The following is an 18,449-nucleotide window of genomic DNA, read 5'->3' as shown; positions in this document are numbered from 1 at the left end:
TGCGAGGATCTAATTGAGATAATGATGATTCATTCCATGTAATTTCTTTTACCAGTTTTATTTTCTCTCCCCCTAATGTTAGAAATGTTGTTTCATCAAAATGACAATCAATAAATCATGCAGTAAATAAATCTTCAGTTAATGGTTCAACATAATTAATTATAGAAGGAGATTCATAACCAACATATATTCTCAACCTCCTTTGAGAACCCTTCTTTGTGCGTTGTGGTGGAGTAATTGGGAGGACAAATTAGGTCAAAAATGTGATTACATCCACCACAGGAGAATATGTCTATTCATAATCAACGTAGGGCCTTTGTGAAAATCCTTGTGCTACAAGTCGTGTTTTATATGTTACGATTTTATTTTTCTCATTTCATTTTCGCACAAATATAAATTTATATCCTACCGGCTTTACATATTTAGATGTTTGGACTATAGGTCCAAAAACCTCACATTTAGAAGGTGAATTTAATTATGCTTGAATTGCGTCTTTCCATTTTGGCCAATCTTTTCTATTTCTACATTCCTCGATAGATTTAGGCTCAGGATCCTCATTTTCTTTTGCTATTTCAATAGCAACATTATAAGCAAAATTGTTGTCGACAACTATTTTTTTTTCAGTTCCATCTTTTTCCTGAAGTAACATAACTTATTGAGATTTATTCGTTATCACCATTTTTAGGTACTTGAACCTCTTCTGGGGTTTTTTGATTAGTTATATCTTTGGCCTCTTCTTTGGCACTTGCCTCCACAATATTATCATATTGAATAATTGCTCCTTTTCTTTTACGATGATTTTTATCTTTGGAACCGATTGGCCTTCCACGCTTCAGGCGTGGATTACTTTCTTTTGCACTAACAATTTGCTCTGTTGGGATATCAATTCGTATTGGAGCATTTTCAGCTGGTATGTGAGATTTTGTAATTCTCTTTAGGTCAACAAATGAATCTGGGAATTGATTAGCGATGTTTTGCAAATTTGTAATCCTTTAAACTTCTTGTTCACATTGACTTGTGCGAGGATCTAATTGGGATAATGATGATTCATTCCATGTAATTTCTTTTACCAGTTGTATTTTCTCTCCCCCTAATGTTGGAAATGTTGTTTCATCAAAATGACAATCAATAAATCATGTAGTAAATAAATCTTCAGTTAATGGTTCAACATATTTAATTATAGAAGGAGATTTATAACCAACATATATTCTCAACCTCCTTTGAGAACCCTTCTTTGTGCGTTGTGGTGGAGTAATTGAGAGGACAAATTGGGTCAAAAATGCCTCACGCTCTATGGGAAAAAATTGACTATGGCATGCCATTGGTATGCTAAGTGCCTTAGAAGCAAAGGCTAAAAAGACACCCTAAGAAAGGTGAAAGGTGAAGCCAATAAACTTTCACTAGCAAAGGTGGTCGAAGAAGCAACAATCGCATGAAATATACCAAAACTCATGGTACACCTAAAAAGATATCCATCACCACCACCAAAGAAAACCCCGTCTCTTTAGAATATGAAAGCTTTGATCTAAGGGTGTTAATTAAATATAAAGGCTTTGATCTACGTTCCTACACATTTCCTCCGTATATTTCCTATTTTGCAATTAATGAGTTTCAACAGTTGAGATTTAAACATAAGAACTTGATCTTACAACTATTATTTATCCCAAGATGATTTGATCAAAGGGTCAAAAATCAACCACACTTTCTAACATTTCTTTCCCTTTGTTTTCAAATAACAAATTTTTATTTTAACAACTTAATAAAGTACATTTTACCTCTTCTATCATCCCAACAATAGCAAATAACTATCCCTTCCCATGTCTAACATTTCATTCCTTTATGGCTGTCAGATTTCAGAATATTTGAGTATATCAAATATGATTCTAAAAATATTCTATCCCTAACTTTAAGGCTGTACAGTATCCCTGCAATTATTTTGTTTTCCTAACATAAAGTTACCTTAGTTAGGTTAACTATGTGTATAAATATGTACGTAATCTCTTGTAGAAAATATAATAGAAAATATCTTGTATTTTCACATGGTATCAGAGCTTGTTATTTAGCCCGATTTCTGAGATTTTTTAGCCGGTTTCTTTAGCCTGTTTTTTTTTTTGACTCCCAACTAGTCCTCAAGTTTATAGAACTTGTACAGACACAACATGACTGAATCGCAAGACCAAGAACAATGGGAGGGCTCGAAATTTCGTAAACAACTCAAACCCAATGAGTGAGTTTCGAATATCCAAGTAGCCTCTGAGCTAACTGGAAAAATTATCTGAAATGGTCCCAACTGGTTCGTACCTTCTTGAAAGGAAGAGGAAAGTGAGTCACTTACTCGGAATGGACCTAAAGAAGGGACCCTAAGTTTGATGCTTGGGATGAACAAGACTCTATGGTAATGTCTTGGTTATTGAACTCTATGATGCCGTAAATCGGTGATACATGCATGTTTCTTAGCACATCCAAAGAAATATAGGAAGTCGTGAAGCGACTTATTCTAAAGTTCGAGATGTTGCTCAAATCTATGAAATCAAGACTAAGATTTCATCCATCAAGCAAGGATGTCGATCAATCACGAGTATTCCAATCATTGCAAAGTTTGTGGCAAGAGATGGATCATTACCAGCATTTCGGATGAAGTGCAAGAAAGATGCAAGACTCTAAAAAGGTTTGTTGAAAAGGATCGAATTTATGATTTTCTTCTTGGATGAATGTTGAGTTTGATGCAAGAAGAGTTCAAATACTTGGAAAGAGGAACTACCATCACTAAATGAAACAATTGCAATTGTTCGTCTGAGGAAGGAAGAAGAGGAGTTATAGTGGAGAACAATCAAGTGGATAGTTCAGCCTTGGTTACTAATGCAAGAATGAGAGGAGATTTGGCCCGAGCACCAACTAGTGAAAATAATAGACAGATAGAACGTACAAAGTCTTTTAACAAGGATTCGCATGGTGCACCTACTGCAAAAGGCTCGTCACACTAAAGATGATCTTGGAAACTCCATACGAAACCATAGACAACAAACAAAAAATTTTCGAAAAAAGGTGGACAATCAAAGGGACAAGGACGAGCAAATACAACTAGACAGACTAGATGAAAAAACAATTCTCGTGAATTACCTATTGAATTCAATAAAGAAGAAATTGAGAAGTTAAAAATTTGTTGGGATCATTGGAAAAACTTCTTCAACAGTACTTGTAGTTTGGCCTTTTCGGTATATCCTCTCCTCAAAGTTCTAAAGTCTCAAATCAGATACCAAAAGTTCTTGGGTCATTGACTCAGAGCTACAAACTACATGACCCACCTCACAAAAATTTGTTTCATATACACCTTGTTCTAGTAGTAGAAAAATAACGATGGTGATGGTTCTGTAATCACGTTGGCAGGTCAAGGTGATATTGTTATAAACAAAAACCTTACTCTTAAAAATGTCCTTCATGTTCCAAAATTATTTACCCATCTTTTATCCATTAAAAAAATTACCAAAGACTCTAACTGTAAAGTTATTTTCTATCACAATCGGTGTCTTTTTCAGGAACAGAATACGAGGAGGATGATTGGACATGCTAAGGAAATAAATGGCCTATACTATCTTGAAGAATCCAGTGAAGAAGTTAGTATTCTAAATTCCTCACATTTATCTCTCATATCCGAGTCTATTAAAACCAATAAAGACCAAATTTGGCTCTATCACCTTTGCCTTGTTCACCCATCGTTTAGAGTCCTTAAAATTATGTTTCCTTCACTATTCAAAGGATTGACTGTTGAAAAATTTCATTGTGATATCTGTGAACTTGCAAAACATAAACGTACCTCTTTTCCAGTAAGCAATAAAAAAGCATCCACTCCTTTTACTCTTGTTCATAGTGATGTTTGGGGCCATCCAATATTTCAAATATTTCTGGAGCTCAGTGGTTTGTATCCTTTATTGATGATTGTACTCGTGTGTCTTGGATTTTTCTTTTAAAACAAAAATCTGATGTTAGGTCTGTCTTTCCAATTTTTTACAACATGATCAAAACACAATTTGGGGTCGAAATAAAAAGGTTTAGGTCAGACAATGCCAAGGATTATTTCAATCAATTCCTCTCAGCATATTTTCAAGAAAGAGGCATTCTACATGAGTCATCTTGTGTTAGTACACCCCAACAAAATGGTGTAGCTGAAAGAAAGAATGGTCACATTTTAGCCATTACAAGAGCCCTATTGTTCCAAAAAAAAGTCCCTAAACAATACTGGGGGAAGGTTGTTCTAACTGCTACTCATTTGTTAAATAGATTGCCTACAAAGGTCATTGAATCTTAAAGTCCTATGCAAGTCTAGCAAAATTTTTTCCTGATTTCAATACCTCCAGTAATCTTACTCCCAAAGTATTTGGCTATGTCGCCTTTGTCCATGTTCATTCTCAAAATAGAGGGAAATTTGATCCACGGGCTGTCAAGTGTGTTTTTCTTGGATATTCTTCCACTCAAAAGGGGTACAAGTGCTATCATCCAACCACAAAAAAAAAATTTGTAACAGCTGATGCTACTTTTGCTGAACAAGAAAATTTCTTCACTCGTCCTTATCTTCAGGGGGAGATCTTATTCACAGAAGATAAGGACAAAGAATTCTTTCTTCTTGACATTCCAGCTCCTGTCCAGCAATCAAACACTTTCACTCAGACCTTGCCTGCTACCCAACCTGCCCAACTTGAAACAATGACCCCTATACAACATGAAACTAAGCCTAGTACACCCAAATCACCAAGAGGAATTCAGGACACTACTCGTCTCACATCTTGGTTTACTCAAGGAAGAAGGCACCAGTGCAAGTTCAATCATCTTCTTCTCTATACGACCGAGGTAATCTTGAACCTACTTTGAATTCTAATACTACTGATTTAGATGATTTTCCCATTGCTATTAGAAAGGGGACTAGAGCTTGTACAAAACATCCCTTGCACCTATTCATGTCTTACAAAAACTTGTCCCATAACCACAAAGCCTTTCTTACTAGCCTAAATTCTATTTCCATTCCTAAAACTGTATTTGAGGCATTAGAAGATGAGAATTGGAAAAATGCCATGAAGGTTGAAATGGAAGCTCTTGAAAAAAATAAGACATGGGACTTAGTGAAATTACCGGAAGGAAAGAAACCGATGGGATGTCGCTGGGTGTACACAGTGAAATATAAGTCAAATGGTTCTTTGGAGAGGTACAAAGCAAGGTTGGTTGCTAAAAGGTACACTCAAATGTATAGGATAGACTATCTTGAGACATTTGCCCCTGTTGCAAAGATGAACACTGTAAGAGTGTTGCTGTCACTAGCTGTAATGACCCGAATTTTACCGTTACCGAAAAAGTATATTTTCTAGTCTCCGTTTCTGAAAAAATGGATTCGTAAATATTTATTAAAAATATTTACGATGTAAAATGAGTGGTTAATTAGAGTTTAATTAAGTGAATTTAATTTAATTAAGAGTAATTAAGTAAAAAGACCAAATTGAATAAAGTGTGAAAGTTGAATTATAGATTAAAAGAAAATAAAAAGGACTAAAAGGGCAATTATACAAAAAGTATAAATTGAGGTGGTTTATCGTGAAGAAAATCTAAGATTTTTTTATGTTTAGTATATTATTATATTATTATATTATTATATAATAAAGGTACTTTATGTTTTAATTATATTATATTATATTATATTATATTATATTATATTATATTATAAATATAAACTAAAGAAGCAAGTGAAAGGAAATAGAAATGAATGAAACGAAAGCAGAGCAGGGGAGAAAAGAAAGAAAGAAGGGAGAAAAGGGAAAATTGAAGGTTTGAAGCTTTAAGCTTTAATAGGTAAGTCAATCAAGCCCTTTTTACTTAATTTTGATGTTTTAGAAGTTCTAGAACAAAGTTTTGATGAAATTAAGTTGATATTTTGAAAGTTATTAGATTTCTAGATATTGTCCATGTTAAATAAAATGATGAATTAAGGGCTAAATTGATAGAAATTCAAGTTAAAAATGATACAAGGATTGAATTGTAAAGTGATTCATAAGTTTTATGCTTTAAGGACTAAATTGAAAGAATTTCGAAATTATGGTTTTATGATGAAAAATAGATAATTATGTCTAAGTTTGGTTAAAAATTGAGTAGAAATAAAGTATGAATTAAGATAGAAAAGTAAGTGAATTTAGTTAGGATTAAATTGAAATTAAAGTAAATCAACATTTTGTACTAAGACTATTTTGGACAGCAGCAGTAGTCTAAGTTTGAAAAATCGCCAAAAATTTTAGAAATTGAATTATAAGATGAATAAAATATGGAATTAAATCTTATTGAGTCTAGTTTCTTATATAATAAATGTATAAGCAATTGAATTGTAAATTATGAGATATAATGAATTTTGTGAGATAAGGTCAGAATGAATTAGGGTTTCCCTGTTCTGAATTTGGAAAATCACCAAAAATTGAAGAAAAATAATTATAGGCTTAAAGTTATGTGTTTAGAATCCATAATGAGTCTATTTTCAGAAAAAATCAACGGGAATATTATTCGAGTTCTGTACTGTGAGATAATTAATTTTTAGTGAAGAAGGGACGAAATTGTCAGACAACAGAATAGGGGCGAAGTTAAAGAATAAACTGTACTTAATGGCTAAACCAAAAATTCTGAAATTTTTATTGTAAGAAGATTTGTGAGTCTAGTTTCAGGAAAAATTAGTGGATCTTAATTTAGAATTCTGTAACTCAAGATATGAATTAGTAATGTATTAATGATTATGAATTGTATTAATTTCATAGTCAATGTGGTACCGGAAATCTCGGCTAAGAAAGGACAAGACAAAGTCAACGGGAGTTAGCTCAAAAATTACGGTTTGTATTTCTATAATCCGAACTCAGACATTATTTGTTATATTTATATACATATGGCAATTGTTAGTAATTGAATTATGATGTTTTACAATTGAAATGGATTGATTTTAGTTTGCGATGAATTTATTGAATTTATATTGATTGAAATTATTTTGATTGAAATTATATTGATTGAATTATATAATATATATAATTTATGTAGAAATTTGAATATTGAATGAATGTTATATTGAAAAATATATTGATTGGAAATATGAGGAAATTGATATGAATATATGAGATTGTGATATTTGAATATTTGGTATTGAAAAGTGAATTGAGTTGTATTGAATTATGAATTAATGTGCATAATTGAAATATATTTGTTGAATTGAATGAAATTGTATGAATTGTGAAAATGGGTAAATATGTGTAATTATCGGAATGGGATATTGATGAAAGAATTATTAAATTGAGAGAGTGAATGAAATACCCTATTAACTAGTCGGGCTGAATTGGATATAGTTGGCATGCCATAAGATATGGAAGTCTACGGGAATTTGCCGGCTTTACTGATCAGGCACTTTATGTGTCGTATTTTAGGCACCTCGTGTGTCGTATCAGGCACCTCGTGTGTCGTATCAGGCACCTCGTGTGTCGTTTTAGGCACTTTATGTGTCGTATACTGATCAGGTACTATGTACCGTTTTAGGCACAATATGCCGTACTGGTGTGTTTGGGTTGGAATCCGTGTATCCGTCAAAGTCCGGGTTTGTTAATAGGGGTAAATAAGTGAAAGATAAATCGAATAAATTTGATTGATCAAGCTATTGAAATGAAACGAGAAATTGAATTGAGAATTGAAAATTTAGATATGAAATTGAAAATATGAACCAAAGGTTCATGAAATGATTGGAGTTCGAATTGATGATATATGATGCCATTTGATGAATTGAAATGTGATTTGAGATATATGAATCGTATGTATATCTTGAAAGCTATCGGGATAGTAAGTTGATATGATATAAATGAAATTGACTGTTATTGAAATGAATTAAAATGGAATATGATTGATAAGTGTATAGTTGAATATAGTTTAATGATATTGAATTGTGAGTAAATTAAAGAAAGCTATACCGAGTAGTAAGTGAAAGAATGGAGTAAATAATAATGGATTTAGTTAAGAATTGAACAATCATGTTATTGTGTTTATTATATGATTTGTATAAAATTTATATGGTAAGTAGTTGAAATTTATCTATGAATAAATAATTGAATAATTGTAATTGTTATTATGATCTTAAGTATTTGTTATATTATTAATTGTTTGGATTATAGAAATACCATTGAGTATACCATACTCATTGTCTGCTTTGTTTCCGTCTTGCAGTTAAGTAAAGATAGTACCTTGAATCAGCATCCCAAGACGATCCCGAATTCATTAAGGTAAAGTATGTTGAGTATTGATAATGGCATGTACCCAGGATGTTTAATGAGAGTCATTTAGGTTGTAAAAGTATTGATGAAATGAGTAAATTATGGTTGGCAACGGTATGTAGTATGAATTTTAAAATTTACTAAAAATTCGTAGTGATTCTAAATTAGTCCCGAATTGAAATTACTGTTCATATTGGACCGCGAGGGCCCATTAAAGGGACGACATCTTAAAACTAGGATGTGTGTGGATATTTATTTTAATTAATGACCGGAATTGGACTGTACTGACTAGTAATGTCTCATAACCCTGTTTCGATGACGGTATAGGGTTAGGGGACGTTACACTAGCTGCTAACCGAGGCTGGAAATTACAGCAATTTGACATCAAAAATGCCTTTTTACACGGTGACCTTGAGGAGGAAGTCTATATGGATGTTCCTTCGAGATTCGGTCCAAATACGTGATGTAGTTTGTAGACTAAAAAGGCTTTATATGGACTAAAACAGTCCCGAGGGCTTGGTTTGGAAGATTTACCAAAGTGATGCTCAAGTTGGGGTATAAACAGTTAAGGAGATCATACTGCTCAGTAAAACATTCATCTTCGGGGGAGTGACCGCTTTAATAGTCTATGTTGATGATATTATTGTGACCGGTGATGATCTAGAAGGAATGGAGAAGTTAAAAATGCCTAGTAAAAGAATTCAAGTCAAAGAGCTAGGTAAGTTAAAATATTTCCTTGGTATTGAAGTGGCACACTCTCGGAAGGAATATTCATATCTCAAAAAAAATACATAGTTGATTTGTTGACGAAACAAGCAAGTTGGGTCAGAAACCAGCAGAGACACCCATAGAGGTGAACCACAAATTCGGAGATGTATTAGAAGATACAGAGTTGATAGAAGGTCATATCAAAAACTTGTGGGGAAGCTTATTTACTTGTCCCTTTCGCACGGATATTGCCTAAGCAAGAGGTGTTGTAAGTCGGTTTATGCACAATCCTAAGGAATCACATCTTAGTGTCAGTATATCGATTCTACAAGATTTAAAAGGTATGCCGTGCAAAGGAATCTTATTTAAAAAGAAGAAAATTTAACCCTTGAAGCCTATACCGATGCAGATTATGCAGGATCTATGGTTGATAAAAGATCAACCTCTCGTTCTTGCACTTTTCTAGGAGGCAACCTTGTGACTTGGAGGAGTAAAAACAAAAGTTGTGGCTAGATCTAGTGCGTTTGAATTTAGGACAATGGCTCTTGGAGTTTGTGAGTTGTTATGGCTAAAGGTTATATTGGAAGACTTGAAGATCAAGTGGAAGGTCCAATGAAGTTGTATTGCGATAATAAGTCTGCTATCAATATCGCACATAATCCAGTTCAACATGATCGAACGAAGCACGTTGAGGTGGGCATGACATTTCATAAAGGAAAAACTAGACAAAGGCTTAATTTGCACTCCATTTGTGTCCACCGATGAACAACTAGCAAATATACTTACCAAAGGATTGTCAGGAAGTTGTTTCAGAATTAGTAAGCAAGTGAGAATGGATGATATCCACTTCCCACTTGAGGAGAGTGTCGATTTGAATATTTGAGTATATCAAATATGATTCTAAAAATATTCTATCCCTAACTTTAAGGTCGCACAAGATCCTCGCAATTATTCTGTTTTCCTAACATAAAGTTACCTTAGTTAGGCTAACTATGTGTATAAATATGTATGTAATCTCTTGTGGAAAATATAATAGAAAATATCCTGTTTTTTCACAATGGCCATGAGTAGTTTGCTAACTTGGACAATTTACTCATCTACTCCTTTACTTGATTACTCACTTTCAATTTAATCCATACTCAAATTTTCCAATTTAAAATTTTATCATTTTTTATGCTTCCTTCGGATGTCTAATTAATTCCATTAATATTATTGGACAATAATGACTTATTGTCTTGTACTTATATTAAAAAAATAGAACCTTTATCGACCCAATAAAAATTAATCTAAACTACTCAATAAAAATATCCCAAAATAGAGAGAATAAAGATCTCAAAAACTCTTGGCAAAGTATGCAAGTGAATAGCCTTTATATAGGCAGTGCAGCTAAGACTTGAATATCCTTATCTTATCATCTTGAAATTAAACTTTGTATGATATTGAATTAATAAATTAATATTCCTTAATTTAAAATCGTTACAAGTCTTTTAAACCTCTCCCTTGGTTGGTTGGATGATTTTCCAAGTGTTTTCTTTAAAATATTCAAAAACATTCTTCTCTTTTGTGTAAATTTATTTAGTTTTATTTTATAAATAATCCCTACTTTATTTCGAGTTACAAAAACATTTATTACAAGTATATAAATTAATTTGTTGTCTTTAGTTTATTGACTAAATTTTTGTGAGTAATATGTGAAAATAATACACATATGAAAATATGTTTGTCGAATCAATTTTAAAAATAACATAATTTAATTTAATGAATTTAAAATTATTGTTTAATGATTGAAATTTTAATTTTAAAAAGTATATTAAATAAAATAATCAAATTAAAGTACAAAATTAAATCCACAACTTTTGCAAAGTATAAGGTTTAATAGCAAAATTTATCCATAAATTTACAAAAGATAATTTTAACAAATATTAAATTATGAACTCTTTCCACCACATCATTCATGATCTCTTTCCAACTATTTAATGACATTAATTTCAACAATTTTTTTCATGTCATTAACACATAATTTTGATTTTTTTATTCGAAACCTTGAACCCCGAATCCCAAACCTTGAACCATGAACTTGGGTTCAAGATTCGAGTTTTGGGTTCAGTTTTCGAGTTTCTGGATTTGGGTTTGGGTTTTGGTTAAAGATTTTGGATTCGAGTTTGGGGTTCAAGGTTAGGAATTAAGATTCATTATTTAGTGTTTGAGGTTCAGGATTTATGGTTCGAGGTTTAAGGTTCAGGCAAAGGCAAATCTTGGGGGACTAGCAGGGGCCCCACCCCTCCTCCCAAATGTAAAATTGCTATCTAGGCCTTTAAAATGTTTGAAAAATTTTAAATTAGTAAAGGTAAAATTACACTTTAGCCCCTTAAAATTATAAAAATTTAATTTAATCCTTTAAAAATGATAGAGATATAGACTATAAAAAATTAAAATTTCATTCGCCCCCCCTAAAAAATTGTTTTGCCTTCGCCCCTGGTTTCAGGATTCAAAGTAAAAAAAAAATTGTCAAAATTATGAGTCAATAACATTGAAAAAATTGTTGAAATATTATTAAATAATTAAAAATAGACCATAAATAATATGGTGGGAAGGATCCATAAAATAATTTCGTGAAAGAAGGAATATTTTTTTCAACCAAAAACCTCTTAAATTAATAACAAAAATATTATATTATAAAGCATAAAAATTTAGATTCTATCACAAACAACCATCTCTCAGCAACCCAAACTCTCAACCCAATCATTTTTTCAAATGTCTTGGACCGACCAACCTTTTATATGGTTTTTAATCTACCTTATTTTATAAACATTATTCTAAAATATATTTGTGTTAAAATTTTCAATTGAATTAATTTCATATGCTTACTTCTTATGCAAATTAAAATCAATAAAATTTTATTTTAAAAAAATAAATTTATATTCAAATCTAATTCATTAGAGTTTTGTAATTTATTTACAACGAATTATCTTCCTGTCCTCTTGTTGTATACCTTACACATGTCTATCTGATAAGGCCTAATCAAATCGCTAGTAGATGACCAAACCTCATATGGGTTTTGAGTTGGTAATTATTAGTGTATAACAACAATAATTTTGAATAAAATATGAATATTTACAATATATTATTCAAACAGTAAGTAAAAAATTTTAAACTCTTGGAATGAAAGAAATGATGAGTATTTTTTTGTTGTTAATATACCATTCATTAATCATATGAAAATTACATGTTGATCTAAACTAACGATGTCTAGATTGATTATAAATAAATAAATAAAAGTAATAAAAGAGGACCCCAGGATTCTTTTCAATTAATTATTGTTGAGATGTGAACAAAACAATATTTTTCTCAAATTTCATAAATTTGATTTGCCAAATACCTAATTATGCCCCCCACTACACTGTTTCATTATCTAGATTTTAGTCCTTTAGTCGCATAGGGTAAGTTCAAAGAAATGTAAATTTTTGGACTGGCCCATTTGGTTCTATTGTCAATTTATCAACCTCCATTAATATATGTTATGTTTTACCCTGTTTTGTCTTGCTTCGTTGGGATTATGTTGAGTGTTTTGACCCGCCAAAGCCTATTATATTTTAGTAGCAAAATTCTGTTATTCACAATACAGATGATGAAGAGTTGATGAGGTGACACGAAAATCAGGATATAAATTTTAATTATATGTGTTAATAAAACTACACGACCCATTTCATGAGTATCTAAGAGAGAAACATGTTTAAAGATGCGCGTGTGTATATATTTTTTTATAGAGTGTATATATACTATAACTTATCTAGAAAAGCGATCTTCTCCTTTTTTAAACCTAAGCTTTCGATACAAGTCACACTGTATGAAGCTCGTACATTTTCTAAGTTTCATCTTTTTACCTACTTCACCGGCCAACATCAATAATAGGTGTGGTTAACATGAACTTACCCTGTGATAATACTATCCCAAATCACCGACCTTTACATCTCAAAAGTTACTCTTCAGCCAACAATCAACCTTACAATCCGTTGGACCTATACGGTCAAACAAACCTTGCCGCCACAGAAAATACTGTGGCCACTCTCCTAAAGAATTTTCCCACCACCACCATCAGGAATTCAACCATACTGCCGTCATCTGATGATCAACCCACACCTAACTTGAATTCTAATTCCGAACAAATCTTTGAACTCTAGGAACAAATGAAATGATGAAGGAACGGCTACAACAACAATAAGAGCAGAATTGGCAACTGACCTTACGATCACCCCCCAATTTATGTAAGAATTGCGAGCAACCCGAAATTCCCCTCAAAAATAATGAAGAAGCAACCTCTTCTCCTCTTGGTCACCAGCAAAAGCATCCCGAAAAAACAATCTTCAAATTTTGCTACAAACACTACCAAATGGAATCCATTAAAAAACTACGAACCTTATAGTGTATAAAATTAGATGATGGAGAATGGAAACTTTCTCCAAATAACCTTATGGCTTCAGATATCACGGTTGTAGACTTACCACCCACCTTTAGACCTCTCAAAGCGACCCACATGATCACTAGTTAACAATACAACAATTACATGGATATCATGTGTGCCACTGATGTGCTTAAATGTAGAGTCTTTTTGGTAACCCTTGCAAATCATGCAAGGTATCAATCTCTATTCTCTAGGTTAATACACACTTTTGAACAACTACCTCGTCAATTTATGGGTCACTTTGTATAATCCTTAAAAGCCCCACAAATATGCTTTTAGTTAAGCAAAATAGAGGCAAACCTCTTAGAGAATACATTCGTCATTTTAACGTAGCAACAATGGTAACCAAAAACTTAAGTGATGAGTGGGCAACCCAAGCCTCTATATCTGGTGTAGAGCATGAGTACCTAAAATATGCTTTAACAAATGAAAAGCCTGATAAACTTTACAGTTTGTATGAAAAAGCTAACATGTACATGGAAATAGTATAAATAGTACGGTCAAAACACACCTCACCCACATCATGATTCAACGTAGGACAAATTCGACTGTCCCAGACGAGGTAGACCTAGAAGTAGAGACATACCAGCGTGAGCTTTTAATTCAGAAGTCCACGTGGGAGGAACGGTTCCCTCAGTCATCTCAATCCATGAAACATCATGAATCAAACCAGTTATCCTGGAGGCTAAGCAAGTAGATAGAGCTTCGTATGAAAGGTTTTGACTCGAACGCCCCTTTAAATGCTTCCAAAGCTTCTATACTTAATCAAGTCAAGGGGCAAGGAATTCTTAAGCAACCACTTCCAATGAGGTCCAGTCAGTTAAGGTGACTGTCCTTTGAGCATTGTCAATTCCATAATTATATTGGGCATTAGACAAAAAAAACTGTGTCTATTTGAAAGACACCATTGAAAGTGCAATTCGACATGGTAAGTTGAAATAGTTTATAGGCCAAGACCTTCAACAGCCTCCTCAACACAATCCATGAGCTTCCTGAAGAGGCAACTAATACAAATCCTAAGGTAAGAAACCTATTAGAGGGAAGTAATGAAGAATGGACCCCTTCAAAGTCAAAAAGAAAAGCTCACTTACAGAGCGCTATGTAGATACGTACATCAATGAAAAAACCTCGCCATTTGGAATCCTAGAATGTAAACTTCGATAACAAGGATGAAATGCTGTGTTGGATGCTTGTGCAACTAACCCTCTAATAGTAACAGTGACAATAGCTAGATATCAAGTCAAGCGAATTTTGGCTAATAGGGGTTAAGTGAGTTACCCCACTTTGATCCTGTCCAAACCTAATTGGAGAGGGTCATGTTTGGATGATTACAACTTTCAGACATTGAAATTTTAATTTTATGATTAATAAGTTACTGGTTTAGTAACAAGAATTATAAGGTTGGTTTTAATTTTTGAGGGGGAAAAAACCTTTTAGGCTTGTAATAAATTGTGGTTAGGTGGTCCAATGGACATTGATATTGTCTGGAAACGACAACGAGATTGTCTTTGTATTCTTACATTATAGCATTTGTTTCTTCTATTTTCTTTCTTGCTTTGTGTCTCATATCTCATTCTTGGATCCAAGACCACATAATCATATCATTAAAGTGTATGACAAAAGTAGTGTACTGATCCATCTATATATATTATATAAAATATTTGCAAGTTATAAAACATTGAACGAGATATAATCATAAAAAAACAAGAGAACTCTAAAAATCAAAGTCCCTTTCACTATTACTATATTAATGGGTTTGTTTTGACATTTGTTCATTAATTGTATTTTTAATATAAATATATTCTTTCTGCCCTAAAAAAATCCACTGATCTAATCACTGTGCTAATAACCAATCAATCATTCATCAGAGAACTGATGCAATTTTACTGTTTTTATGCCACTAAAAGCAAAGCTGATGAATTGGCTACTTCATAAGGTTAAACCACGGATCCTTGTATTACAACTATATATTAATTCAAGACCAAAAATGTAAAAAGCCCATCACCAATAATCTATCCCTCTCATTACACATTAACTCACAAAAATCCATTTTTTATATATCTATATGTGAATCATACCATCTGCCCCTCCAAATCCCATCCATGAACCAAAAGATGAGAAATGAAAAGGATTTGCTAAGAGGAAAGAAAATCTCCTTGGATTAATAGAGAATCCATTGCTCCTCTCATCCTTACTAACCATATTAAAAGAATCATGAGAGCTCCGTTATCACGCGTTCACACTTGTCTTCTAAAATCTTCACTGCTTCAGTAAATAGAACTTCAGGAGGTAATGCTCCAGTAGATTCAATGGTGACTAGAAAAGGGGAGAAAAACATATTAATCTTAAGCTGTGCCTAACCTTAAATTGGTTTGAAATCAATGAAAATATATTAATCAAGCAATGGCATTAAAGAAATCTAGAACTAATTTTGACAACACATGCAGAAGACAGAGAGTAGCCCCACATTACTTACATATGAAATGATCTTTAACACGGCGTAGTGCCACACGTTTCTCCCAATCGTCACCTCTTATGCATTCTCTGCAAAGTGTGCACGCACGTGGCCTTGCTACAGTTGCCCTTCTCCTACCTGCTTGGCAGCCAAATTCTTCATTAGGAAATGTACCTAAAACAATATCTCCTAACTTCACATGCTAAAGCATATCAAGCAGAACCGGTCAGCACTATCACATAGCTACTGACCCCACTATTAGAGGAATATAATCCACATTTAGTAACGGAATACTGGAAAACCCTTTTATAGAGGAAAAAAACATAATTACCAAAATTTACACCATATGGACAACAAATCATAATGAACAGAAGTACCTTTTCCAAGATCTTCTATATCAAACACATTAACAGGGCATTTGCTTTTGAGTTCTTCAGCAAGGTCATCTTCGATATCTTCCAATAATACAACCTAAATATATAAATATATCACAATACTGTAATAATATAGAATCAAAATGAGATAGAATAAACGAAAGAAATGAAGAAGGTTTAGAAAAGAAGAAATCTACAGTTACAGTCTATCCTTACCTCAGGAAGCATCCGATACCAAGCAGTGGCCACTGGGGACCACTTGGCATGTGTTTTCCCAATGCCTTTAACAGCATGTGCTTCCAGTTCAATTTCCTAGCAAAAAAGTTGGAACTTTTAGTACACTTGAAAAACTTCATAAGGATTAGATTAACTTCTAACAACTTCAAAACGGATCCTGAACTAATGAGAGCAGTACACAAAACCTTCTTAATCTACTAGCACCACATTTAGCTCACGAAGAGATTTTTTTTAAACCTAAGGCATGATCTGCCATCTTGACATGCTTTATGAGCAGTTTTGGAAACAAACAAAAGCATGTAAAATATACCTGTCCAGGGCCAAGTTTAGCAATAATAATATCTGGATACTTAGGGATAATGGGGTTCTTGACAAATTCTGGAACCGTCTCTTGACTGCAACCGAAGTAAGTGTATGTTTCAGGCTTTGATGATGAATCTGAAGTTGCATTTCTTGTTTCCTTAACCAGTTCACTCCCATTAGGCAACCACTTTAATGCATCCGATTTAACTGCATTATTATACATTATTAGGAACAAGGCAAAGCTATAAAGGGAAGAGCTATTAATTTCATTTAAGTAAAAAGGTTTCATGTTTCACTGATAAAGCCCAAAACCGTACCTGTAATACGTGGACTACCTCTTTTACACTGAACATGGAGTTTGAAAACAATGGTGTTCTTTTCATTTGGCTGATCATTTTCTACAATTGAAAGAGACAAAAGTAAAGAATTACCAAGTGCCCCAAGGGTAAACTCCATAAATTCAGATAAACCATCAACCAAAAAAAATGAATTAAACCTGAAAGATAATCAAAAAGCCTTGGGTCAACACGGATTGGAACGAGGCCCAACCTATGAGCAAGAACTTCATCTTGGATTATTGATGTGTTGTTTGCAATGAGAACTTTTTCAATTGCCATTGTAGGAAGCTGCAAGCATAATCAGTTCTATCAGTACCAGCACAGACAATATGCTGCAAGCTAACATAGCTAGCATAGGATAGGATGCAATAATGTCATTAACATAGCATATGTTAGCACTGAAAAGAGGTAGACCAAAAAGTCACAGACCTCAGCTATAAGGATCCTCCTGAATGAATTGGCAATAGCTGCATCAATACCGATCATATCAAACTCAATGTCATCTTCATTGAGTCGAACCACTTCAACTCTAAAGTTGTTAGAGAATCGATCAAGTCTTGAACTATTATCAATTCCCATCGATGCATAAGCGCCAGAATATTGAATACTCTCAGTCTACAAGCAACAAAAGCCCCCAAAACATAAGACGTTTAATTATAATACAAAAAAAGAGACCCCCAAATTTCAGAACCTTAAGAACAGAACAAGACAGGTGATACAAAGAAACTAACCCAAACCCAAATAAGGAAAAAGGCTCCAATTTTTTAATTACCCAATTAAACAACCCCAAGAAACCAATGTTTCTTAACACTCCATATATGAATAAAAGAGTGCTCATGAGAAAATTTCAACTGAAGATGTGTGCTTTAGGGGATAAAAAAAAGGGGGTAAGAGAGAAATACATGGATAGGGGCGTCCTTATTGCATGAAACACGACTTCGTTGGAGTTCAAGGTGCGGTGGAAGTTGACCCATTGGCACATCTGGCAAATCCCAGATTGAAAATTTCTTCTTTTCTTCTCCTGCCCCCTCTGCCATTGCTTTGTTGCTTAGATTTTGCTGTTAGGAATTTAGGGTTTAAATAGAAACTGAAAAGAAAGGGGTTTTAGCTATCTACACGGTTGAGGAGAAACGCTTATTAGGGTTTTAGATAATCCTCAGCCCTCGCAACGCTTAATACATAATTGGTCATATAATATTAATAAACACTTTATTTATTTATTTATTTTAGTAGAATTTAAAAAAATAGACATTATTTTTAAAATTATTTCATACATTGTTTTTGAAGTATTTTAGATTTCAC

At 33.1% G+C, this 18,449-nt stretch overlaps 1 protein-coding gene and 1 long non-coding RNA gene across 2 annotated transcripts; both read right to left on the bottom strand.

Annotated features, from left to right (window-relative positions):
• Positions 1 to 12,708: 12,708 nt before the first annotated feature.
• LOC128294106 (uncharacterized) lies at positions 12,709 to 14,800 on the bottom strand. The gene is made up of 2 exons (XR_008284367.1): positions 14,532 to 14,800; positions 12,709 to 14,444 (listed from the first exon to the last, which is right to left on the bottom strand). It is a non-coding gene; the product is annotated as an uncharacterized LOC128294106 (long non-coding RNA).
• Positions 14,801 to 15,300: 500 nt separating this feature from the next.
• LOC108480727 (uncharacterized) lies at positions 15,301 to 18,330 on the bottom strand. The gene is made up of 9 exons (XM_017783813.2): positions 18,050 to 18,330; positions 17,577 to 17,762; positions 17,306 to 17,435; positions 17,127 to 17,207; positions 16,817 to 17,016; positions 16,486 to 16,581; positions 16,273 to 16,366; positions 15,917 to 16,033; positions 15,301 to 15,756 (listed from the first exon to the last, which is right to left on the bottom strand). Exons 1-9 carry the CDS (start codon positions 18,182 to 18,184, stop codon positions 15,653 to 15,655), a joined length of 1,143 nt encoding a protein of 380 aa, XP_017639302.1. The 5' UTR covers positions 18,185 to 18,330; the 3' UTR covers positions 15,301 to 15,652.
• Positions 18,331 to 18,449: the final 119 nt, after the last annotated feature.

The sequence above is a fragment of the Gossypium arboreum genome, chromosome 1 (assembly GCF_025698485.1).
Source record: "Gossypium arboreum isolate Shixiya-1 chromosome 1, ASM2569848v2, whole genome shotgun sequence".
Classification (NCBI taxonomy): Eukaryota; Viridiplantae; Streptophyta; class Magnoliopsida; order Malvales; family Malvaceae; genus Gossypium; species Gossypium arboreum.
The sequence above is the reverse complement of the archived record's forward strand: the minus strand, read 5'-3'. Positions and strand labels throughout refer to the sequence as shown.